This window comes from Rana temporaria, chromosome 2 (assembly GCF_905171775.1).
Source record: "Rana temporaria chromosome 2, aRanTem1.1, whole genome shotgun sequence".
Lineage (NCBI taxonomy): Eukaryota > Metazoa > Chordata > Amphibia > Anura > Ranidae > Rana > Rana temporaria.
Window position 1 is genome coordinate 65353772 of NC_053490.1, and position 26194 is coordinate 65379965.

The following is a 26194-nucleotide window of genomic DNA, read 5'->3' on the forward strand; positions in this document are numbered from 1 at the left end:
AGTTACTTCCTTCTATGCACTTCTGGTTTGTGCTGCCTGAAGATGGCTGACGTGAACTTCTGAGGGTAGGTGCATAAATCACGAAATAAATCTCAAATATATGGGATTTTGTAGGCAATTAAAAATAAAATGTCATTTTATATATATATATATATATATATATATATATATATATATATATATATATATATATATATATATATATATATATATATATATATATATATAAATAATATTGATATTTATTGTAGAAAAATTTACATAAAATTATCTCATGTTGAAAATACAACACATTGCATCAATGATATTATCAATATTGAACATTTAACTATTAACCATAAAGTGGTAGTTCCCATCTACTTGCTGTTCCCTTCGTCATTGATTGTGCCAAAAAATACAGCAGAGGGGGGTATCCCACGTGTTACCATTGTACTATTATACATGAATCTTCTTCCGGGAATAATACCACTTCTGAAAAAACTGCTTAATTGGTGAACCACTGGTACATGATTGTATGAAAAAATACATGTAAACCATCATCCACATGTACTTACAATGTAAATATATGTTTAGCAGAAGCTCTCCTCCAGTTGGCAAGGATACCATATATCGGCCTTGGAAGACCTCCGCCAATGTCACCAGAATATCAGCATCCCTTGATTGCCAGAAAATGGGCTGCCCCAAAGGACGATGGAAAGCTTGCACTGTAGGGTAAGGGGGGTAAGACAAAAAAAATGGTGGTAAATCCCCAGAAAGATAATTCGTATCAATTCCAGGGTAAAACGGACTGAGGATTCTACTCTGGAGGAGCTTGGTAACCAAGAATCCACAGATTACTTATAAAAAAGCAGGTTCAATTGGTGGAAAACTTGTCCAAAGTGGATACAAAGGGGACTCGATAGGGGACCCATGTAAGACATGGGGAACTTTCCCATGTAGGTCCTGCTCCTAATGCCCTATAATTGGAAGGAGGAGACATTTCTCTTTGCCGAATGGTGATTCTTTCCAGGTGAAGCATTTTGCCAACTGTAAGACGCAAGGTGTGGTGCATCTTACGCAGTGCCAGTGTGGGGTGTTTTATGTGAGTAAAACTAAACAAGAACTAGGTCAACGGGTTACCAAACACATGCATAGCATGGAGTATTGGTAATCTATATTTACCACTTGGCCGACATGTGGCCAAGGAACACAATTATAGGATGCCCAAAGTTAATTTTACTGTTGTTGATAGAGTACGTGTTCCAGCCCGTGTAGGGGATTGGAACAAGATACTACTCCAGTAAGAAATGCGCTAGATTAGGTTCTCCAAGGCAACGACACCTCCAGGCCTCAATAAGTGTTAGAGCTTTAGACCTTTTCTGGATGGGTTTTCCTCTGGAAAAACTGATTGATGACCATATATTGTGAATACATGTTCTTTTATTCTTATGCCCCCCTATCAAACATGCCATATACATATACAGCTATAATCTTTTACCTTTATTTCATTTCTGTTTTGCCTGTGTTTAATGTTCTTGCTCACAATTATGTTTCAATGTCGCTTGGTCCAAATGATTAGCTACATATGGATTATTTGGCATTTTCTCTTGTCCTAACCTATGTGGATTTCCCAATGGTGAGTAGTTTTTTTTTTTTTTAACAAGATGATTCATCTTTTTGGTATATTATTTGTGTATATAGAGACCTTAATATTTGGTTATTTATATTACGTATAGCATTTAATGGCAGAAGCACTTTTCCTTTTGGACTATAGGATACTCTGTGTAACAGGACCTTTGGTTGGTTTGCCGGTTTCTATTTCTTCCTGCACTGTAGTTAGAAATTCCACCATCATGGTCGCTGGGCCTCCCCAACCCCCCTCCTTTCAGTTTCTTTGATTCTGTTGTGGAGTGGGTGGAGTGGATCTGTGGTTGTGTATGTGGAGTTGAGTTGCGCCATTGCGCTCTAGTCTCTGCGTGGTGTGGGCCCAGAATGCCGGCGGTCGACTTTTGCGAGTCACCCCCATCATCGCTGTCATCTTGATCTCCGAATGTTTGTTTTCCGGAGACGGGAAGTCATGCGGCGATGATGGAAGTGGAAGTGATGTCGTTGCGTCAGGCTGGCGCATATTGCATCACTTCCTTTCACACACTTGCAGCCCAAACAGTGCAGAGGCGGAAGCAGTGGTGACGCGATCACATGCGACAGCGTGTATCGCATCACTTCCTCTCGTACATCCACAGTATAATAGGGACGCCACTACCATCTCTCAGTGGCATTCCTCTTGCCTTTCCATCGATGTGGAGCCATGCTGCTTCCCCCCTTCTTGTTACCAGTCCTTAGGAACATTGCCTTATGACACAATTGACAGTCAAACAGGATTCCTTGGACTCACACACGCTTGGCCCGAGAGGGTTTTTCAAGTAAGTAAATCCAATTTAGCTACTGGGCCAACCTTTCGGGGAATAACATCTAGGCTGACCCAGTATACCCCTGTAATTGATAATTATCTTTCTGGGGATTAACCACCTTTTTTTGTCTTGCCCCCCTTATCCTTACAGTGCAAACTTTCCATCGTCCTTTGGGACAGCCCACTTTCAGGCAATCAAGGGATGCCGATATTCTGGTGACTCTTTGGCAGAGGTCTTCAAAGGCTGATGTATGGTATCCTTGCCACCTTGATAAGTAAGTACATGTGGATTAGGGCCGAAACAACTAATCGATTAACTGACAACTAATCGATTAATTTCATAATCGATTACTATTTTCATAAATCGATTAATCAGCCAGTAACATAATAGGGTTAAAAAAAAAATGAAAATTATCCCTTTATAGTACAAAAAGAGCAAATCGCTACTGTAAGTATTACTTTCACTGTCCCTCAGTAAAAAAATGAACCCCTTACAGTAGTGATTATTTGCTCTTTTTGTACTAATTTTAGTTTTTTTAACCCCATTATGTTACTAAACATCTCAGGCCGGGGTCACACCTCTGTTTTTTGGTGCTTTTTGCAGAAACACACTACAGTGCATTTACATGGTTTCCTATGGGAGATGTTCACATCCATGATTTTTTCAGCTGCTGCGTATTTTGAAAGGGCAAGGACTTTTTTTTTAACGCAAAACTGTGCTATTTTGTTTTTTTGGTTCAATATACTTCAATGGAGAAGCTGTAGAAAAGGATGCAATAATGCGTTTTTTCTGCAATTTGTGTTTTTTAATCTGCCCAACAACAATTTGGCCAAAAAAAAATTAAAATTGCAAATCGCAGCAAAATTACTTTTTTTTAAGGTTATTAACCAATTAATCTAAATAATCAGCCAACTAATTGATTATGAAAATAATAGTTAGTTGCAGCCCTAATGTGGATGATGGTTCACTAATTTAAGCTATTTTTTCACAAGTGTGATTATTCCCTAAAGAAAATTCATGTATAATAGTAAAATTAATGATGAAAGGAACAGCAAGTAGATGGGGACTACCACTTTATGGTTAACAGTTAATTGTGCAATATTGATAATATCATTGATGCAATGTGTTGTATTTTCAACATTTTTATATGTAAATTTTTTCTACAATTAATATAAATTATATATATATATATATATATATATATATATATATATATATATATATATATATATATATACATATATATATCTCTCTCTCTCTCTCTCTCTCTCTCTCTCTATCTATCTATCTATATATATACAATTTGGTTTTTTAATTGCCTACAAAATCCCATATATTTGAGGTTTATTCCATGTACTATCAAGGGATGGTGGCAATTTACATGTGTGGCACTGTGAATCACTCAATTCTATGTGCATAAATCATGCCCTTTAGAACAAGGCTTAACAAATTTGCTTTGAATCTAGGAGTCAGTAAAAAAGTTAGGAGACAGTTTTTTTTTTTTTAAACCAACAAAGCTTTCCTTAACCCTTTTGCGTCAGAGACATTTTTGCATTTTTTTTTTGCACGTGTTTAAAAAAAAACTTTAGGCCTGAGGATTACATAAAACACCCTAAACATTATGGGGAAGATCCACGTACAGTGGCGCATATTTCCGCCGGGCGTAGCGGATCTAAGATACACTACGCCGCCGTAACTTACTTTTTTTTTCCGAATCCTCAAAGAATCCACGCCGTAAGTTACGGCGGCGTAGTGCATCTTTGGCAGCGTAAGGGCGCGCAATTCAAATCAATGTGATGGGGGCGTGTTTTATGTAAATACGTCGTGACCCGACTTAAACAACGTTTTTTTGGAACGGCGCATGCACCGTCCGTGGGGGTGTCCCAGTGCGCATGCTCGAAATTAAACCGGAACAAGCCAATGCTTGCGACGGTGACGTCATTCTATGCAAATCCCTATTCGCGAACGACTTACGCAAACGACGTAAAAAATTCACATTTTTACACGGGAACGACGGCCATACTTCACACTGAGTACGCCACCATATAGCAGCTTTAACTATACGCCGGAAAAAGCCGAACGCAAACGAAGTAAAAAATGCGCCGCCCGGACGTACGTTCGTGGATCGCCGTATCTAGCTAATATGCATACTCGATGCGGAATTCGACGGAAACGCCACCTAGCGGCCAGCATAAATATACACCTACAATCCGACGGCGTACTAAGACGTACGCCTGTCGGATCGATCCCTCATTCCGTCGTATCTTGTTTTGTGGATACAAAACAAAGATACGACGCGGGAACTTTGAAATTATGCGGCGTGTCAATAGATACGCCGGCGTAATTTCTTTGTGGATCTGCCCCTATATATTTTCTGAAAGCAGACACCGTAGAGCAGTGTTTTTCAACCTTTTTCTAGTCATGTCACCCTTTAAAATCCAGAAAGTATTCACATCGCTTCACTTTTTCCACATTTGTTATGTTGCAGCCTTATTCCAAAATGAATTAAATTAAATTATTTTCCTCAAAATTCTACAAACAATACCCCATAATGACAACTTGAAAGAAGTTTGTTTGAAATCTTTTTCATATTTATAAAAAAGAAATGTAAATAAGTATTCACAGCCTTTGCCATGACACTCAAAATGTAGTTTAGGTGTATCCTGTTTCCACAGATAATCCTTGAGATGTTTCTACAACTTGATTGGAGTCCACCTGTGGTAAATTCAGTTGATTGGACATGATTTGGAAAGGCACACACCTATCTATATAAGGTCCCACAGTTACCAGCGCATATCGGAGCACAAACCAAGCCATGAAGTCCAAGGAATTGTCTGTAGACCACCGAGACAGGATTGTATTGAGGCACAGATCTGGGGAAGGGTACAGAAAGATGTCTGCAGCATTGAAGGTCCCAATGAGCAAAGTGGCCTCCATCATCCGTCAATGGAAGAAGTTTAGAATCACCAGGACCAGGAGTGATGGGGGCGCCGAGAATGCCAACTTTTGCGAGTCACACCAATCATGGCTGCTATCTTGGGCTCCAGATGTTTGTTTTCCAGAGACGGAAAGTCATGTGGCGATGACGGAAGTGGAAGTGATACGGTTGTGTTGGGCTGACGCATATTGCATCACTTCCTCTCAAACACTTGCAGCCCGAACAGCGCAGGGGCGGAAGCGTCGGTGACGCAATTGCGTGCGACGACGCGTATTGCGTCACTTCCTATCGCACAAAAAAAATAAAAACCTTGCAAGACAAAAGCATAATGAGCTTACCTTCGAACTAAAACACTTACCTTAGAACTAGGCCCTGGATTGGAGTCGGCCAGCCGAGTACAGCGTGGACATCTTCCACCAGAGTTACTTACGAGTTTGTGGCTCTAGCAATGTGATTGGCCGGAGTCGCGATTACCTCACTCATGGTACGACTCCTGAAGAAATAGCACCAGCAGCCCGATTCTTCAGTGCGCATGCGCCAATGTTGTCGGTAGCAGCGGATACACTGAATATCAACTAAACTATGCAAGTTTAGCAGATATTCAAGGTACCTACAGGTAAGCCTTGTTATAGGATTACCTGAAGGTAAGAGTGGTGCAACAGGGTTTACAACCATTTTAACACTGCTCTGACCTTGACTTTAGGATCCTAGACTTTTAAAGTGTGAGGGTGCAGAAGCTGTGGGAAGCGGTCTAGCCCAGGATCAGGTAACTATAATATTTCCTTTTTATGTTCCCCTAGACATACTAATTAACCCTTGCAGTGCAAGCACAGCCCCACTACAAGGGATTTTTTTTAGTATCTGCTGGGAGTTTGGCTTTAAGGAAATGTGTACCAGGGAGATAAGACAGTGACATTTAGATTGTAATGCATACAGAGAGAAGTTTGGAAATAAACTTGTTTAAATGTCTGTAGAATTCATAGCTGAAAAGATTTGAATCTTTGCGTGTCAACATATTGGCCTCAGCGGGAGAGACAATATTAGTCTGATATTAGGTTCTGGTTTTAACGCATTTAGAAAAGCTTGTCTTATGAAAGATGATATTTCTGTGACATTTCTGTGTTAAGATAAACAGGAATAAAAAGCTCTGCGTTTTACATAACCTAGTAACCAGTAAAATTAAATATTGCATTTATGTCTTTGCTTAAAGGGGTTGTAAAGGTTCGCTTTTTATTTTCTAAATAGGTTCCTTAAAGCTAGTGCATTGTTGGTTCACTTACCTTTTCCCTACATTTCCCTTCTAAATGTTTTTTTTCTTTGTTTTCTTTGTCTGAATGTCTCACTTCCTGTTCCTCCTCAGTAAGCTGTTGAGTAAGCTGTTCTAAATGACTTTCCACCGCTCGGATGATGGTGGAAAGCTTACTGAGGAGAAACAGGAAGTGAGAAATTTAAACAAAGAAAAAAAACATTTAGAAGGGAAATCGAAAAAAAAGGTTTGTGAACCAACAATGCACTAGCCGATTTAGAAAATAAGACTAACCTTTACAACCCCTTTAAAATGGAGCTGATACTGGTCCTCTTATGCCTGCAGTCACATTACTTACTTGTAATATCCCACATCTGTCCAGTGTTAATTTCGTAGACTAAAACGCTTTAGCCGACTAAAACAATTGAGATGACTAAAATACGACTAAACTAAAAACTAAAATGGTATTTTGGTCAAACGACTAAAATGGGACTAAAACTAAAATGCCATTCTAGTCAAAACTAAATACAAATTTGACGTCAAAATTAACGCTGGTCTGTAGTGCATGTTCATACCTCAATAACATAAATAACAACATATTCGATTTTTCACTCCAGCAGTATATAATGAGTTTGGAAATTGTAGAGAAATGCTTAAATAATGCATTACAATTTAAAGTGGTTGTATACTTGTTTTTTTAACTTTTACTTACAGGTAAGCCTATAATAAGGCTTACCTGTAGGTATAAAGAATATCTCCTAAACCTGTACGGTTTAGGAGATATTCCCCCCGCAATGCGCCGCTGATTGCAGCGGTGCATGCGCAGCGAGCATCCTCGGCTAAAGGGCCAGCAGCCGCCGGCCCTTCCTGGTTTGAAGTCTCCCGCGCGCAAGTGTGGGAGTGACGACATCGCCGCTCCAGCCAATCACAGCGCTGGAGCGGCGATACCGGGAAGACACGCCAGGCAAGATGATATCTCGCTCGGCGTGGACCAGGTAAGTTCCCTACACCTTGTTTTAAGGTAAGTATTTCATAATGAGCTAGTATGCGGTGCATACTAGCTCATTATGGCTTTTGCCTTTCAGGTAAACAAAAAAAAAAATAATTATTTTCGGGTATACAACCGCTTTAACTATATTTTAGATTTTAGATGACTAAAAGGAGTTTTAGTCGACCAAAATGTACAGGAGATTTAGTCGACTAAATAGAACTAAAACAATTGCAGAAGACTAAAATGGGACTAAAACTAAATGCCATTTGAGTCCCAAGACTAAAACTAAATCGACATTCGCTGCCAAAATTAACACTGCATCTATCAGGCAGCTGGATCCTGTAGAAATCTGTTCAGTTATGACATGTCCTCTTCATGCTGCTGAAATACCAGGGCCGAGGGAGTCAATAGTTCTGATTCTTCTGTGAGCTGCAGGGAAAAAAGCAACTGACCGGGACCCTCCCCCTCCTGCCTCCATTGAGAATGCTTGTGCATTGATTATACAGCATGAAACATCTTATGGGGAAGATTCTGATGAGTGACAAGATACTCTCCCTCATTCAGAGATAGTGTAACATGTAATGAAATGTAATGAAAGCAGGGTCTTCTCTCAATGGATGGGGGGACAGGCAGGTCCAGTTAGATCTTTATGATTGCTGCTCACAGAAGACTCAGAGCTATTAAGTTAACTCCCTCAGCTCCAGAAGCTCAACGGCAGGATGAGGACCGGTCATTACTCCACAGAAGATTTCTACAAGATCCATGTAGGACACAATATAACATTTTCCTATAAAGTACAGTATTACAGCTATTGGCGCAAAATTAAATAGGTTTTACTAAACTTCACCTTTTACCATTTCAGCTCTAGAGTTTGAGTAGTCATCACCCCGGTAGAGTTTAAGAGCCAGTGGTTGGCTCTTTTGTAAAAGCAATCTTAGTGGCTAACTAGCCACTAGTGGGAGGGAATGCCCCCCCCCCTCCACCTCCTTTTGTGACTGGGGAGTCCCGATCAGCCAGCGCTTCTGTCGGCTGATCATAGAGCTTAGTAAAGACCGGATCAGCTTGGTTGGGCTCTATAATATCCTAAAGCGCTGCAAAGAAGCTGCTTGCAGGACTTTTTTTGACGCCCTGTCAGCCCAATGCCTCAGTGTGAAAGCACTCGGGCTTTCACATTGGGATTGCAGATGAGGCTTCTTTCAGGCACTTTACAGGCGCTATTTTTAGCGCTAAAGCGCATGAAAAACGCCCCAGTGTGAAAGGGGTCTTAAACCTCGTACACACGATCAGATTTTCCGCAGACAAAGCCTCAAGCCATGTACACGACCATTTTTCATGTCATAGGAAAAACAAAAGTTTTTCTCGGCATGATTCTTGTCAAGCCTGCCTTGCATACACACGATCGTGAAAAAAAAAAAATGATCGAGCAAAGCGCGGTGACGTACAACATGTACGACGGCACTAAAAAAGGGGAAGTTCCATTCGGATGGCGGCATCCTTTGGGCTTCTTTTGCCGATTTCGTGTTCCTAAAAGTTTGGTGAGAGACGATTCGCGCTTTTCATTCTTCGTGCTTTTCAGTCTGTTACAGCGTGACGAATGTGCCATCTCCATTACAAACGCTAGTTTTACCAGAATTTGCTTATCAAGTTTCTTCATTTAATATGTTATTTTTTTGTGCAAAATACTTCAGTGAGGTACACACAAGTCTAAAAGCTTTAGTTATCATAACATGGAATAATTTATGAGCCATCAATGTGATTAACCCTGAGCTACAGCATCTGACATACAGTGCCGCAATGATGACTAACATAGTAGAGACAAAAAAAAAAAAGCTGTAGATCATCAGGAATCCACAAATTTATTTTGTGGCTGTCACAATCTGATGTTAGTACAGCGATTTTCTCCTGCTGTTCTATTGTGTTTTAACAGTGGGACGGGCTCTAGCCAGAACACTCCGGTCAGCGCTCTCAGTCATTGGAATCAGTCAGGAGTCAGTCGGCAGACCTTTTTCAGTCACAATTTTTTTTTTATCAGCCCCATGTTTTAAAACAAATACTGTAGATCAGGGATATGCAATTAGCGGACCTCCAGATGTTGCAGAACTACAAATCCCATGAGGCATAGCAAGACTCTGACAGCCACAAGCATAACACTCAGAGGCAGAAGCATGATGGGACTTGTAGTTTTGCAACAGCTGGAGGTCCGCTAATTGCATATCCCTGCTGTAGATGCTTAGTTACAATGACGGCATCCCTGGATAGGTAAGTAAGGGAAACGGAGAGGATGGAAGTAGGAATGGCGCTATCTTTTAAAGTGCAGTGCTGATGTGGTAAATAGTGTTACAGGCGCCTGTACTTAATAATGAAAAACGCAGTGACATATAATCAAATACAGGTAAATTGGTGCATTTTAATAAAACCTAATTTTGAAACCCTAGTATGGAAAGTAAAGGAAAATGCTAGTGATATCCAAAATGTATGTGTAAAAAGCAATGCGATTAAGTGAAAAGAGATGAATTAAGTTGCTTGAGCAGCTGCCATAAAAACGCAGATCCAAAATAAAATAATTATATTATTATATATATATATATAATCAAGGGTTGGGGGTGGTTTGAGGGTGGGATGAGGGTTTGCTCGGCTAGGGGACACTAATGTATCTATTCACGTACTTAAAGATTTTTTTTTTCCTTTATCTCCTTTTTGTATATTTATTGACATATATTCAAAAAAAAAAAAAAAAAGAAAGAAATTTCCAACCATGATGCGAACAAAGGAGACTGCAAATTGAACGCTAAAGTGATTGAGTATCCTGATAGTTCTCTGAGGCGGAGAAAAAAAAAAAAAAAATTATATATATATATATATATATATATATATATATATATATATATATATATATATATATATATATATATATATATATATATATATATATATATATATATATATATATATATATAAAATAAAATAGTGCACCTTTATAAAATCCTTGTGCTACAAAGGCTAGTGATATCCACTCCAAAGGTCTGAGAAATGGCAAAGAAAAAATTAATTAGGTGCCAATAATTATAAATAAAAAAAAAATAGAAAAAGTGCTTCATGCTGTTCAGAATGTCTAGTTCTATGCTTCACACAGTGATCCACTCCAATCTGTGCTCCCATATGGACCGCACTCACCAGATTTGTGCCCCCTCTTGGGGTTTGCAGCATTCACAGTGTATGCCACTGTGCAGCACTCTGGCAAAGGCACGTCCTGGTGGTGCTCTCAGTGTTTATCCCATATACAGGTAAAAAGAAGGAAGGGGTCCCAAGATAGTGTAGTACCATTTAAAAATTCAGATTTTATTGATAAAAGACAAATGGGTACTCACAATTACTTTAGCATGCAGAAAACGGAAGTGTTGTGGCGTTCTGTCGGATGAGCGATCCGACAGAACGCCACAACACTTTAGTTTTCTGCATGCTAAAGTAATGCTCTGTCATTTCAACAAAATTGTGAGTACCCATTTGTCTTTTACCAATAAAAGCTGAATTTTTAAAACGGTACTACACTATCTTGGGACCCCTTCCTTCTTATTTTTTCCTGTATATGGGATAAACACTGAGCACCACCAGGACCACAGCAGGACGTGCCTTTGCCAGAGTTCTGCACAGTGGCAGTGAAGCCTTCAGGCTGCAGTATGTAAAAAATCTGTGTTTTTTTTAAAAATCCCAAGATTTTAGCTGCCTGGCCTCTCCAGTACCTTTTTGTGTGTGCATGTGTATTCTGTGTGTGTAGACTGTGTGTCTATACTGTATTGCCCCATAAGCTATTGCCCGGGGGGCCCCATAATCTCTTATTGCCTGGGGGCCCCATGAGTTGTCAGTGCGCCCCTGTCAGATTCCCCTTGGAGCTCATAGGCTTTGGATGTTTTAAATCCTGCACCATGCAGTAGATATGGAGATCTCAAAGCATAAGCATAAACCACATTTCAATCCAACAGTGATAACCAAGTTTCCAACAAGATGGCCGACTTCCATGCAATGTCACGTGACCCGGCTCAACCAACGCGTTTCATCAAACATCATCAGGGACCTTTTTTGTTTACAATTCCAAAGGACTAAAGAGTGTCACCAGTCTTCCCAAAACAAATCGTGTTTTTTTTTTAGAAAACACCCAGTGATGTGGTAGCCTGCTTACCAGAGAGCCATGACTGCAGATCACAGTCTCACCAAGCCTAGGGACATTGTTATGGGGAGACCCATCAGGATACAACAGCCAGTAATCCGAAGGTAACTCAAAATCAAAAGGACAAGAACCTTCATGGTGCAGTATGTTCAATCAAATGACTGTTAGACAGGTTCATTTGGTTGTTCTGCTAGCTGGTCTGTAAGTAGGCTTGGTTTTTCCCTGGGCATTCCCCAGGCTTTGTTGTTATGTTCAATCAAATGAATTTAATAAAAGGTAATTAATACACTTACAAAAGCGATGCTATAATTCAGCGTTAATGTTGTGGGAGCCGCAGCATCCCCATTTGCTTCTCCTCACTTCCTTTCTGCTCGTAACACCGCCATCTCGATGGACGGAGCGCGATGACGTCACCGGCACCCTACGTACGTTTCGTCACTAAAGGACTTCTACGGGGGTTCGGCCAAACCCCCAAAGTCCTTTAGTGACGAAACGTACATGCTGGTGACGTTGTGTTTAATAATATAGCGCTGCACCTTATTGAATTATTTATTGTATTTGAGTTTTTCGTGCTGAACTTTAGTGCTAGCTCCTTTTTTTTACACCTCATTCACAATTTATATTTAATATCCACATTTATTTTATATTAACAATTTTTATTATTCATATTAAATTTTTTTCATTTATTAGCGCTGCATCAGCCTTAGGGCTTTTTTATATCATTCACAACATCGCCTCCATCTACATCACCAACCTCATCTGCAGATATCGGCCAAATCATCCCCTCAGCTTCTCCTAGGACCTCATGCTCTCTAGATCCCTTGTTACCTCCTCCCATGCTCGCCTTCAGGAATTCTCCAGAGCCTCTCCCATCCCCTGGAACTCCCTGCCCCGATATGTCTGATCAGCCCCTACCCTGTCACCTAACAACTGTCCCCGAGTCACCCCCATCAAATCATTCTCTGCAGCCATTACCTTTTGTAATACCCCCCCCCCTTTAGACTGTAAGCATGGCCCTCCTGTACCTTCTGTATTAAACTGTACTGTAATTGTGCTGTCCCCCCTCTGCATTGTAAAGCGCTGCATGAACTGTTGGGGCTATATAAATCATGAATAATAATAATAATAAATAGTTATTAAAGCAAGCACAGGGTCGTTTTATAAGAGAGCTCCTTTCAAGTTCCCCAGATCTGCAACTTCAGCTATGACATTGAGCGCCACCCCCTGCTCTCATCTTTCCCACAAGCCTGCAGACATGTTTGGCACTTTGATTCATTGGATAGCAGAAGGGTGGAAAACCTGCATATTAAAGCAAAACTTTAGGGTGAAATAAAAAATGGTCGAACAGGCAGGAATTTTATTGCCGACGAGACATGCTTTGTCTCTTCCGTAAAAGCTACTTACCTGCCTGTCCGCCTTTGTACAGTGAGCCGCACATGAGCACCTCATTTCACAAATTCGGCAATGTCGTATCTGACTGAACGCCTGCACATGTGTGGGAGTGACATCACTGCCTCAGCCAATGAAAGCCAACGGCGATTATGACCCGGAAGCCAGTCACCTGAAGGAGGTCAGTGGCCGGGTGAGGAGCTCAGGGAGCGTATAGTTCTGCTTTCACCTCTTGCCGACTGCATAACCCATATATGCGTCAGCAAGGTGGGTAGGCTTTAATGTCCTGCCAATGCCTATATACATCCACAGAAGCCCGAGGCTGTGTGCTGACACTGTGCTCACTGCACATTCCCAGCACTTCTATGTGATGGGCTCTCATGGTGGTCAGACAATCCTGAAGGCTCCCCATCATCTGACTGCCGTCAAAGCCCAGCACACCGGATACATGATACAGAAGCCATGCTGCCTCCCAGGCATAAAACCCACTTAAAGGGCTGCTGAGAGGAGCTGTTAAGGGGTTAAAGTGTATTTATACATTTGCAGTCAAATTGGGATAATACGTTACATTTCGTTACAAGTTCTCATTTACATAGCTCAACTAAAAACAAAAGGATTTAAAAAGTTGCTCCTAAACACTTTATATGCTCTTTTTTGATAAATCCAGCACTGAAAAGTTCTACTCCATTCTGTTTATGAGAGGGCTGGGGAGCCGTGTAATTAACCCTGCACGTACTGTGCTAGCAGATTGCATTTTCTGCAATGAACTAGATTTGAACACGTCTTTCTGAAAGTTGGCCATAAACTATGCAAATTGCATCAGGTTGCGAATGAAAAGATTGGAATTCGCTGTCGGACATCCTTTTACTGAACAACTAAAGAGAAGCTGATCAGATCAGAAACAACCACTGTTGAGGTATAGACAATAGGAACAGTATGAGATTTGTCCATCCGTGCTGTATAGTATGGATACAAGGCATCTATGCATGAAGGTAAAAAACAAAAAACACCCAACCCCCCCAATACTTACCTGAGCACACTCTTGATCCAGCGATGTCCACGAGAGCCTTGCCTCTTCGGGGACTCGCACTCCTGATCTTTTTCTTTGGGCAGCCGCAAAAGGCATTGGCTCCCACTCCCGTCAATCACAGCCAGTCAACTAATCAGGAAACGGAGGAGGATGGGCTAAGCCGCGGCTTCCTTGTGTAAATGGACACACAAAGCCACAGCTTGGGAGTGCCCCCCCCCCCCTTAGATCAAGTTGCTTGCTGTGGGGGGCATCTGGCAGGAGTGCTGGTGTGGGACACAAGAAGAGGAGAATCTGGGCTGCTCTGTGCAAAAACCATTGTACAAAGCAGGCAAGTATGACACGATTGTGTTTTTCGGTTTTTTTAAACATGGCTTTAACAAAAAGGATTAAAGATGGAAAAGCTGGGCATGTTCTAGAATAGATTAATCAGAGTAGTAGCCAAGGGTATGCTTGGGCCTTTCTATTGGGACAGAAACACCCCGATATTGTTCACAAATGTTTGCAGACAGACAGTCATGACACCTTCTCCTAACAAAACATTTAAAAGGTAAAAGATTTAGAAAGATTTTTTTTTATTTTTTTTTAAGGTATGATGTGTGGAAATATACTTTAAGTCAAGGGAACCAGTGACAGTGTGTGTGTGTGTGTGTGTGTGTGTGTGTGTGTGTGTGTCCGTGCCCATGATCTGCAGCATCAGAAAGTGGATCTTATAATATAGGTTCCTGCAAACCCCTTGTGATGTTTGAGTTCATTTCCACTTCTCACAAAATGACAGGTTCCTTTTACAAGAAAAATAAAGTGACTGAGATTGCTGATCTTCTGAAAATGCTAGATAATTGCTGGTAAGCCAGCCAACACGGTTCAAATCTTCGATCGTTAATGGGCATGCTGAATGTACCAAGTTGACCGATTGATCAACTTGGGTACAACCAGCCTGCCGGATTCACTTCCAATTATCACAAGCGACTGCTATAGCTGCTAGCGCTAATCACCGGCTTCAATATTTTCTATTGCAAATCAGGAAAGTCAAAAGAACAATCAGAAGTACTGCATACTGTTGTGGTTCACTGACTCGTATTAGTAAACCAAGAGGGTTGGCATGACAGACAAGCATTTTCATAAGGAAAGCTTAGCAATGGCAGCCTCCATCTTCCCCTCCACCTTCATAACAGGTTTCATTTAACTAGATCCTTTTGAGTCCTAGTGGTAATGTCCACATAGTGCTGCTTACATTAGCCATAGGAAAAGCCTGCATTCAGGGAATTCTGAACAGAAGACCAAGTAAAATTAAAAAGGAATCCAAGAAGGTCCTTTGAAGAATAACAAGGGAAAATGATGCTTCTCTAAATGATATAGATCGGCAGGTGATGCACAATGATTTCTTCATGTTTTGAGGAGCACAGGTGCATGCACATTTGACATTGCTTGGTGTGCTTTTTAGGATGGGACCACTGCATGGAAAATACATGCAGCTTGGCTGGCTCTGCTTGTTACATCTCAGTGACAGAAATTGGACATAGCAGGTGAACACAGTCTGATCTATTTAACTTTTAATATACAATAAAGCCTTGAGTCTGAATCAGGAAAAGTGAACTGCTTCTCCTTTTATGCAATTTGTGATACCTTGCACGTCACTTCTCTATCAAATTAGATTGTAAACTTGGTCAAACAGGAACCAGAATAAACTGGCAGCACATAAACAAACAACTGCTTTATAACAAGGCCTTGCTGTCCTGTATAAGCCAGGACTCAAAATGCTATGTTATATACAGTATCTAACAAAAGTGAGTACACCCCTCACATATTTGTAAATATTTTATTATATCTTTTCATGTGACAACACTGAAGAAATGCCACTTTGCTACAGTATAAGGCTGCATTCACATCTAGACGGACGAAATCGCGGCGTTTTGTCGCCGCAAATCGCGGTAAAAATAGCGGCGTTTTGTACCGCGATTTGCGGCGACAAAACGCGGGTATTGTCCGCCTAGATGTGTCCCAAGATGACCCCCTCTATGGAGATGATTGCCATCTCCTAGCCGAACGCTCGAAGACGCCTGAAAAAAAGGTCCGGGACCTTTTTTCACGCCGCAGGCGACAGGCGTCCGGCGTTCGGCGTGGAGATGTGAACCATCTCCATAGAGGGACATGTATTTCCAGCCCTCTGGCGGCAGAGGCGTAGCGCTACAGGCGTAAAAACGCCTAGGTGTGAATGGGGTCTAAAGTAGTGAGTGTACAGCTTGTATAACAATGTAAATTTGCTGTTCCCTCAAAATAACACACAGCCATTAAAGTGGTAGTAAACTCTGTACTACCATTTTAACCTACAGGTAAGCCTATAATAAGGCTTACCTGTAGGTATAAAGAATATCTCCTAAACCTGTAAGGTTTAGGAGATATTCCCCTCGCAATGCGCCGCTGACTGCAGCGGCGCATGCGCAGCGGAGATCCTCGGCTAAAGGCCCGGCAGCTCCTGGACCTTGCCGGAGAGAAGTCTCTGGCGCGCATGCGCGGGAGTGACGACATCGCCGCTCCAGCCAATCACAGCACTGGAGCAGCGATACCCGGAAGATACGCCAAGGCAAGATGATATCTCCCTCGGCGTGGACCAGGTAAGTTCCTCACACCTCGTTTCAAGGTAAGTATTTCATAATGAGCTAGTATGCAGTGCATACTAGCTCATTATGGCTTTTGCTTTTCAGGTGTTAAAAAAAACAGCAGCGGGTCTACTACCACTTTAATGTCTAAACCACTGGCAACAAAAGTGAGTACACCCCTAAGTGTCAAAGTTTTGTGTGAGCACCATTATTTCACAGCACTGCCTTAACCCTCTTGGGCATGGAATTCACCAGAGCTTCACAGATTGCCAATTCACCAGTCCTCTTCCACTCCTCCATGACGACATCAGGGATCTGGTGGATGTTAGAGACCTTGCGCTCCTCAATCTTCCATTTGAAGATGCCCCACAGATGCGCAATAGGGTTTAGGTCTGGAGACATGATTGGCCAGTCCCTCAGCTTCTTTAGCAAGGCAGTGGTCATCTTGGAGGTGTGTTTGGGGTCGTTATGTTTGAATACTGCCCTGCGGCCCAGTCTCCGAAGGGAGGGGATCATGCTCTGCTTCAGTATGTCACAGTACATGTTGGCATTCGTGGTTTCCTCAATGAACTGTAGCTCTCCAGTGCAGGCAGCACTCATGCAGCGCCAGACCATGACACTGTTGCCAGCGGTTTAGACATTAATGGCTGTGTGTTGAGTTTTTTTGAGGCGACAGCAAATTTACACTGTTATACAAGCTGTACACTCACTACTTTACATTGTAGCAAAGTGTCATCACATGAAAAGAGATTGATTGAGATTTATCACACACACACAGAATAATGATGGGAGAAATACTGGCTACTCATAAATGATGCGTTTAATTAGCAAATTTTTGCAAGCTAGGCAAAATATCTGAAATAATGCTTTGTATTTTAGCAAATGGAAGCAATGCTGTGTCTCAACAGCCTATTGCCCTTGGTCCCATACGATTTTCTGCTTTTGTAGAAAGCAATTCCTCCCCAACCATCTGAGGATTTTTTTTTAAGGTCGGGTAAATATGAAAATAATGCATATTCTTATCACAGGAAAATGTATTTTGGATGGGACTGGTACCAAAGATACAAAATGTTTATTGTACATATATTAAAAACAAACCAAGGGGTAATGACGTACAGACCCCATACAAATAGCACATCAAAACAACATATGAGTACCCATCAATCAGCTAAAAAGAGACCAAATTAAGGTCATTGATATATGAATAAAACTTCCAACGGATTTCAAACTTTCGTAGTCTTCCTCCGGGGGTTGATGTGATGGGTAATCCGTGTTCCCCCACATTATCTGCATTGACTGAGGTACGGCTCTTTATTCCAGCCAGAGATGTCCTGTGATGTCTTTAAACCCAGGGGACTTCATATGCATGTGCAGAATCTGGGTGCGTGCGTCATTCAACCCCCTACTCTGGCAGATGTGATGCCCCCCGCCATGGGCGAGGCAAAGGGATGCCATTACAACTCGCACGCATGGTGCTATAGGCCGTCTAGGGGAGTCTCCATTAGCCTCTTGCAGCCCTCTTTTTCTAGGTGTACCTGTACATTTTGTATTTATTGGCCCAGGCATGCTCCATCTTCGATTTTGGGGCATGACCTTGATGCTGGTTGGCAAGACCCACCTTCGCTTTCTATAAAGCCGGGTGGCCACACTGTTTTTGCACCATTCGTGGATGTCAACTGCAACCACATACTTTGCCAGATTCCCATAGTGCTTTTTGCACGGGTAGGTCTTTTTGCGCGTTACACACCCTTTAATTTTTGCCTTGCCTTGTTTTTCTAACTGGAGCATTTTTTTTTTTTTTTTATCTAGATGTTCTCACAGTAATATTCTGAGGTTTATCCAATTTCATTTTACCATCTGCTGTGAATGTGGGCCCTCTATAATACTCTGTGAATGTCAATGTCAGCATCTTTAGATCGTGGTAAATATATCAGAGAGTAATATCCATCACATATTTTTGCCCATCTATATTCTCTTAATAGAGGACAATTCCCTTAATATGGTTATGTTAAGTCATATTTTGATCCGCTTTTTCCTTTTTACATCTTGGTTTTACAGATCTGACCTGGAATCAATATTTTCCTCAATATATGCTATTTTTGAGTGCAAGACCTATACCACCTTTATAGACATTCTTGATGTGGGTTACCTACAATGTTTTTCTGGCATGAGTAAGCTATCGCTCTACTATATTCTTATTTTTATAATCCCTCTCTATCTCGGTATTTAAAAAGAGGTTTCAAATAATTGTTTTTATATAGCAGTTATATGTCCCTTAAACCCTTTTCTGCCTACCTGGTTGCCTGTTGTGATCCCGGGGCGTCACTGTGAGTGTGTTTATTATACTACACAGTTTGTTACGTCATCTTGTTTTAACTTTTTCTTATACCATTGTGACAACAAAAAATTTTTTTGTACGTTTTGGTCATTGTATTGTCTTTTGTAGAGATTACACATTGCATCAACCCCTTGAAAAAGACAACGGAAGTTGAAACTTGTTGGGATTACATTCATATGACCTTAATTTTGTCTCTTTTTAGCCGATTGATGGGTACTCCTATGTTATTTCATGTGACAGTCATTTGTATGCGGTCTGTACATAATAACCCATTGATCCGTTTTTAATATTTGTACAATAAAGTTTTGTATTTTATTTTTGGTGCCTTTAAAGTGCCATCCAAAATACATTTCCCTGTGACAATCTCCTTAGGGATATGGCACCGTTTGTTAGCATTGGCGGTCTGTCTGATATAGTTGGTGTAATACATATTATTCTGTATTCTCCTTTTAGGTCAGTAGGTGGAGCTTTAGTCTTCTTTTAAGATGCATTCTAGTTTTCACTACCTCCTTCTGAAAGACCCGTTTACAGATTCTCAACGAGTGAATGCTTTAGAGCAGTGACACATCTCTTTGGGATGACTTTCATTGAGTTTTTAATAGGAGCCAGCTTGTCTGAAAGGAGAGAATTACTGCTGTTCTGTCTTTCTGCTATGGTGCTTGGGGAACCCTATAGCAAGTATTTCATACAGTAATTGTAAAAATAAACCAACTCATAACCCTTATATAGTTCCCCTTTAAAAAAAAAAAATTTACCCGGAAATACTAGTATAGAGAATCCGCACTAGACATTGCCACATCGAGGGAAATAAAATCATTTGTCTAAAAAACAAGCAAATACCTTTTGTATTTAGTGTGTAGGTACTGCCTTATTTCCTTATAAAAAGAGGTAGGGAGACAAACCCTGTAAGTTAAGTACATTTTTGTCAATTATTCACATAAACAAGTAATTATAGCTCAAAATCCCTGTGTCCATACATATAGCAAGTTCTGCAGCAAACTATGTCTACATTCCAATGTACAGCTGTAAATCACTACTAGGCTATCAAATCGTACCTGCTGGCCACCTTCTCCATTGACAATGGGTGTAGGAAGAAGAGGAATGTCAGTTGTTAGCAGTGGGGTGTTTTCCAGCGGTGGAGGATGATGGTCAGCCATCATGGATAAAACATACATTTACAAGTGGCTTTGATCCCTACAAAGAAAAACAAAGCACAGATTATTATACAAGTTTAATAAAGGCTTGTTCAGATGAGTGAGAAGCTGCAACATGATGACATAGTTAAAGAGTCGGTTCACACTGGGGCGACACGACTTCCAGCGCGACGTTCAGAGGCGACTCCGACACGACTTGAGCATGAACCACAGGGGGATTTACAACACGACTTGAAGTCGTCTCCAGGACAGGAGACTTTCTAGTGGCCAATCAAACAACAATCAGCTCTAGGGGAGGGAGTGGGAGGGAGAGGTTTGCCTGAGAAATGTATGTTATCTTCCTGGAAAGTCGCTTCAGTTAAGACTTGGATCAGACTTGGATCAGACTTGGATCAGACTTCCATTGAAATCAATAGATACAAATCTTTTGAAGTCGGAGCGACTTGAGTCGTGTGTATTAACACCGCTCCCATTCACTTGCATTGTTTTTCTCGACAGCGCGACTTGGGACGACTTCAAGTCGGATCCCAAGTCGCCCCAGTGTGAACCGGCTCTAACCGTTTTGGACTTTCTTAGCACTGATGCAAAAGTGACAGGCTCTCATCATCCTTATGGCTAAGCACAAAAAGATACTAATCTAAAAAAAGAGTAGAAATGCATGCCTGTGTTGCAGGGCTCGACAAATCCCGGTCGCCAGGGCGACTAGAAAAAGTGTCCTGGCGACTTGGCTTGGAAGGTGGGCTGGCGCCATCTGGTGGTGAGCCGTTGGTATTACAAGTTATTACCACCAGATGTGAGCTGGCGCCATCTGGTGGTGGCCGTTGTTATTACAAGTTAAGCATTACAAGTTAAACAGCAATTCTAATGTCATTTTTCACTATTTTCACTGCCATCTTCTTCCCTCTAATTTGAACCCCCAAACATTATATATATTTTTTATCCTAACACCCTAGAGAATAAAATGGCGATCGTGGCAATACTTTCTGTCACGCCGTATTTGCGCAGCGGTCTTACAAGCGCACTTTTTTGGGAAACAATTACACTTTTTTTAATTAAAAAATAAGACAACAGTAAAGCTATCCTCATTTTTTTTTAATATTATGAAAGATAATGTTACGCCGAGTAAATTGATACCCAACATGTCACGCTTCAAAATTGCGTCCGCTCGTGGAATGCCGACAAACTTTTACCCTTTAAAATCTTCATAGGCGACGTTTAAAAACATCTACAGGTTGCATGTTTTGAGTTACAGAGGAGGTCTAGGGCTAGAATTATTGCTCTCACTCTACCAATCACAGCGATAACTCACATGTGTGGTTTGAACACCGTTTACATATGCGGGCGCTGCTCACGTATGTGTTTGCTTCTGCGCGCAAGCTCGTCGGGACGGGGTGCGTTTTCTGGCTCCTAACTTTTTTAGCTGGATCCTAGATTCCAAGCAAATTTGTCAAACCCTGCTGTGTTGGACATGGCCCCAACACTGTATGTGCAATAAACGCTGCAAATGCCTGCGACCTGGACCAGATGACCGGGGGAACCAGACAGGATCAATCATGGCTTATGCACTACGAGGGCGTACCCTCTTCCTCACAGCCAAGGGTACGCCCTTGTAACGCGCAAGCTGTGATTGATGCCATCTGGTTCCCCTGGTCACCTGGTCCAGGTCGCAGGCATTTTTGAGATATCAATTTCCACTGTTGGAAGGTTGATAAGCCAGATTTTAAGCTGGTTTGCGAGTATTATACATTTTATGAATAAAACCTTGCCATTGGTAATGCACAAGGTCAGTGCGCCCTTTTCTTTTTTAGCCTCAAGAATACCCATTGTTCTTAGGAGGGCAGCAAGACTGTAGTCATTCCCTATTTCATTGCAAGGCCTTGGTTGTGCCACTTAGTGACTGGGCTCCCGAGCACAGGAGAAAGTTTTCGTTTTCTGTGCAATAAATGCTCCATGACCAAAGAAATTAATGGAGTCTTATCAACTCAGGAAGTACAGAGTGGTAAGCCAAGTGGAAAGGATTTAGCCACTCACTCAACCCTATAGTGGTATAAAGATTTTCAACAGTGTAATGGTAAGGTACATAAGAGATTCAATCTAATACATCAGTCAACCAATAGAAAACTTTAAAGAATACAAAGACGTCACCAAGGCGTTGGTTAGTAAAATTACACCATCAATAAAAATGTACCAAGTAAAACTATACGCAAAACTTTTCTTTCCATTTTGGCTAGAGCAATGGAGGGTTATAACCCGTCAGACTGTTTTTCGCCATCCGTGTCCGATTTCAGTGATTTCCCTTCACTTCCTGTCCCATAGCTAAACAGGAAGTGAGGGGAAATCCATGCAAATTTTAGGGAATCCCCCAGGTCACCAAAACGAATATCCCCATTGAAAGATTTCCCCTTTTAGGAACTACCCAAAATGTGTGATTTTCTTCACTTTTACTTTCAATGATAATGGTAAACAGGACAAATGGAGAAGGGTAAATCTACTTAGCAAGTGCACAGCCTGCAATAAAAACTGACAGGGGTTCTAATTATCTCTCCCTATCCAAAACGTACAAAAACAATAATAAAAAAAAATCGCCCTTAGTTATACTTTAAAGTCGATCTAAAGCCAAGGGTTCCTTTCACACGTGTGCCTCAGTGAAATGGGATTCGTTGGCTCATCGGTGGATCTCTCCATTGATCCCCAATAAGCAGACAGATGGCAGGTCCATCTCCGCTCTACTCTGCAGAGCAGATGTGGACACAAACCGCTCTCATCTTTTGTTGCAATCCGATGGAAATGGTCACTTCCTGTTGTGTCAAAGTAACAAAAAATTAAATCTGCCCAGTAAAGATTCGTACAAACTAGGGTTGCACCGATACTAGCATCAGTGCAGATACCAAGCATTTGCACGAGTATCGGTACATGTGCAAATGTTCCAATGCTTGATCCGATAGCCATTATATTGGGCCAGGCATCCTCTGTGTAGCAGGGAGGGGCGGGGCAGCCTCACAGGTGATTGGTGTGGCGGTGGGGGGAGCTACAAGCACTGATCATCCTGTATAGCCTTTCAATAATGCAGCTAATGGCCGATTCTCCTCTTCTCTATCCCGTGGCTGTCAGCTGATTTATTGAAAGGCTATACAGGGGGATCGGTGCTTGTAACTGCTGTAAAGATCACCCCTGACTGTCCTGTGTGGTTCTCTGGCTCCTGGGGTCTTCCCCATCTCTCTTCGGTGTCCTCCCCCGGCTCCCGGTCCTCCCCCCCCCCCCCCCCCCCGATCTGTCAGGATGGAGCCAGTAAATATGTACTTGGCCAGCTCCTTCCTTTTCTGAATGAACAGTCAGTGATCCCCGACTACGTCCATTCATAACTGGAGCATAGTAAAACTGTGTTTACGATGTCTCAGTTTATGAAGGAGCAGGAGCCTCTGTCTCCTGTTAATTCATCTTCAGTGCAGCTGAAGCTGCAGAGAAAGGGACTGGGGAATCTGTGTCCTCAGTCCCTTTCCCTGTCGCAAAAGGGAGATGTCAGGGGTCTTTTTAGACCCCTGATATCTCACCAAAAAGTCACCTTTACAGGGCTGATATAAGATGTGTATTGTATCGTCAGTATCTAAAGAAATGTGTCTGGTTCGGTGCCAGAGGGTCTAGAGACTGATTAGTTTAAGGAGATATCATTGTTTCCAAGGATCTGTATTGAAGACCCCCCACTGTGTGAGGGGGGGCGGAGATTGTCATTGTAACAGCTTGTAACCTGCATATAACCAGCTGAATGCTGCCATTAAAGTGTGTCTCTTGTTCCAGCATTAACCTTGGCTCATGTGTGGATTATTGGGCCATCCCAGGGAGTTCTACTCATGGAATATTGGGTGATTTGCTTTTATGGGAAGAAGGGAAGGTTTGATGGGGATATTCTAATACCGTCACATGTACCCTACTTAAAACATGTATTGAGAAAAAAACAAAACAGGGGTTTTAACCATTTTGTTAACTAAAGCACCACAGGCAATGTATTCTGGTGCAGACGTAGAGTTAGTTTGCATATTATACGTCCTCCCATATTACAAACAGAAGCAAAGTTAATTGGTTACAGAAATCTGAACAGCTCTGGCACTAGAAATTATGTAGTGATTAGTGACCGGCAAAAAACCATGGGAATCAATCTCACCTTCACTGAAATCCCTTCATTGGTTGCCAGTAAAAGACAGAATCACTTTCAAGGCACTCTGCCTAATGCATAAGTGTATTAAAGGAAAACGCCCCCCAATATCTATACGAAAAAATAAAAGTTCACAACCCCAATCGCGTTCTGCGATCCACCAATCAAAAAATATTCCAGATACCCAAAGCCAGATACAAGTCCAAAGCATAATGAAGATTTGTAGTCCAGGGACCTCGTCTGTGGAACGATCTATCAACCACCATTCGATTGGAGGTGAACCACTTGGCCTTCAGGAGAAGGATTAAAACCCATCTCTTCTGAGGGCGGAGCGGCTTTACGCATGGAATCGATTCAGCGCCCAGAGGCGATGATTCAGTTCGCATGTGTTGCGCTATATACGTTTTTCACTCACTCACTCACTAAAAGGTTAGACTGGGCCTACTTTTTATATTTTTCCATGTCCAGCAGTTATCAGTTTCAAATAAGATGTTTATATTTAAACTGCTGTATTTGAGCACTTCATTAACTTGTAGTTATGCAAAGTTTCTGAATTGCAAAATCAATTACAACGTTGATAACAATGTTGGCATTAGTTTTTAAATCCACAAACACAATATCGAAATCTCTATTCACAGAAAAAGTAAACTGCAGATAATGTAATTTTCCATTATTTGCAGATAAACACTGTTCATTACTGCGGAACATTGCACAGAGAATCTGATTTCAGGGAGATTAAAAGGGCCTTTGTTCATCTTTGCAAGTTTTTTTGGCTGTAATTTGAAACATTAAACAAAATAGATAAGGTTTTGGTGGCTGAACCCTAATCACAGAAGACTACTGCAAAAATATTAAAAATTGATTTCACACATCTATACTGTTCACGGGCTGTTTTATTTCTTTCAGTCCTTTTCAGGTGTAGAATTTTGATTAAGTATTAAAAAATTGATTTTTACCACCTTTTATCCATAGCTCAAGAAATAAAATCCTTGTAGACTTTTTAACACAACTGGAGAAGGATAGATGAAACGATCACTCAATCACAGTGAGCCACACAATGTTTTCACTAAAACACGAGTCCTTATATTTTTATCCAGTGGACAGAAATAAGAAAATTGTGACCGATTTGGAACTCAAGAAGATAATTTTCTACCAAAATGTCAATAAAGCCATATAAAGACAAATGACAATGGTTGTATTATAGAAACAGTAGTTAAAGTGGTTCTAAAAAGGCAAAAGTTTTTTTACCTTAATGCATTAAGATAAAAGAAACCTGTGTGTAGCAGCCCCCCTAATAATCACCTGAGCCCCATCTTGATCCAGTGGTGTGCATGAGGGCCTCCTCATTGGCTGAGGTGGCAGTGGGTGCTATTGGCACCAGCTGCTGTCAAAGTCAGTGAGCCAATGAGGAGAAAACAGGGGTGGGCCTGAGCCGCAGCTCTGTGTCTAAACAGACAAGACAGAGCAGCAGCTTGAGTGCCCCCATAGCAAGCTACTTGCTCTGGGGGTACTCGACAGGAGAGAGGGGCAAGGAGAGCCAGTAGGGAACCAGAGAAGAGAGGTTTGTAGTTTACAAGTTAAAAAAAAATTTTTTGTTACAAAATTACTTAGAACCCCCAAACGTTATATATATTTTTCTGACACCCTAGAGAATAAAATGGCGGCAATTGCAATACTCTGTCACACCGTATTTGCGCAGTGGTCTTACAAGTGATTTTTTTTTGGGGGGGGGGGGGAATGTTTTTTGAATTAAAAGATAAAAGACAAAAGTAAAGTTTACCCAATTATTTTCTAGATTGTGAAAGA

At 41.4% G+C, this 26194-nt stretch overlaps 1 protein-coding gene across 2 annotated transcripts in view; it reads right to left on the reverse strand.

The window, feature by feature from the left end:
• FNDC3A (fibronectin type III domain containing 3A) overlaps positions 1–26194 on the reverse strand; it is a 310643-nt gene that overhangs the window by 230200 nt on the left and 54249 nt on the right. For both annotated transcript variants that reach the window (XM_040340289.1, XM_040340290.1), the window contains exon 2: positions 20140–20278. In XM_040340289.1, coding sequence (XP_040196223.1) covers positions 20140–20259 — 120 coding nt within the window. In that variant the 5' untranslated portion in view covers positions 20260–20278. The remainder of the gene's footprint in view (positions 1–20139; positions 20279–26194) is intronic.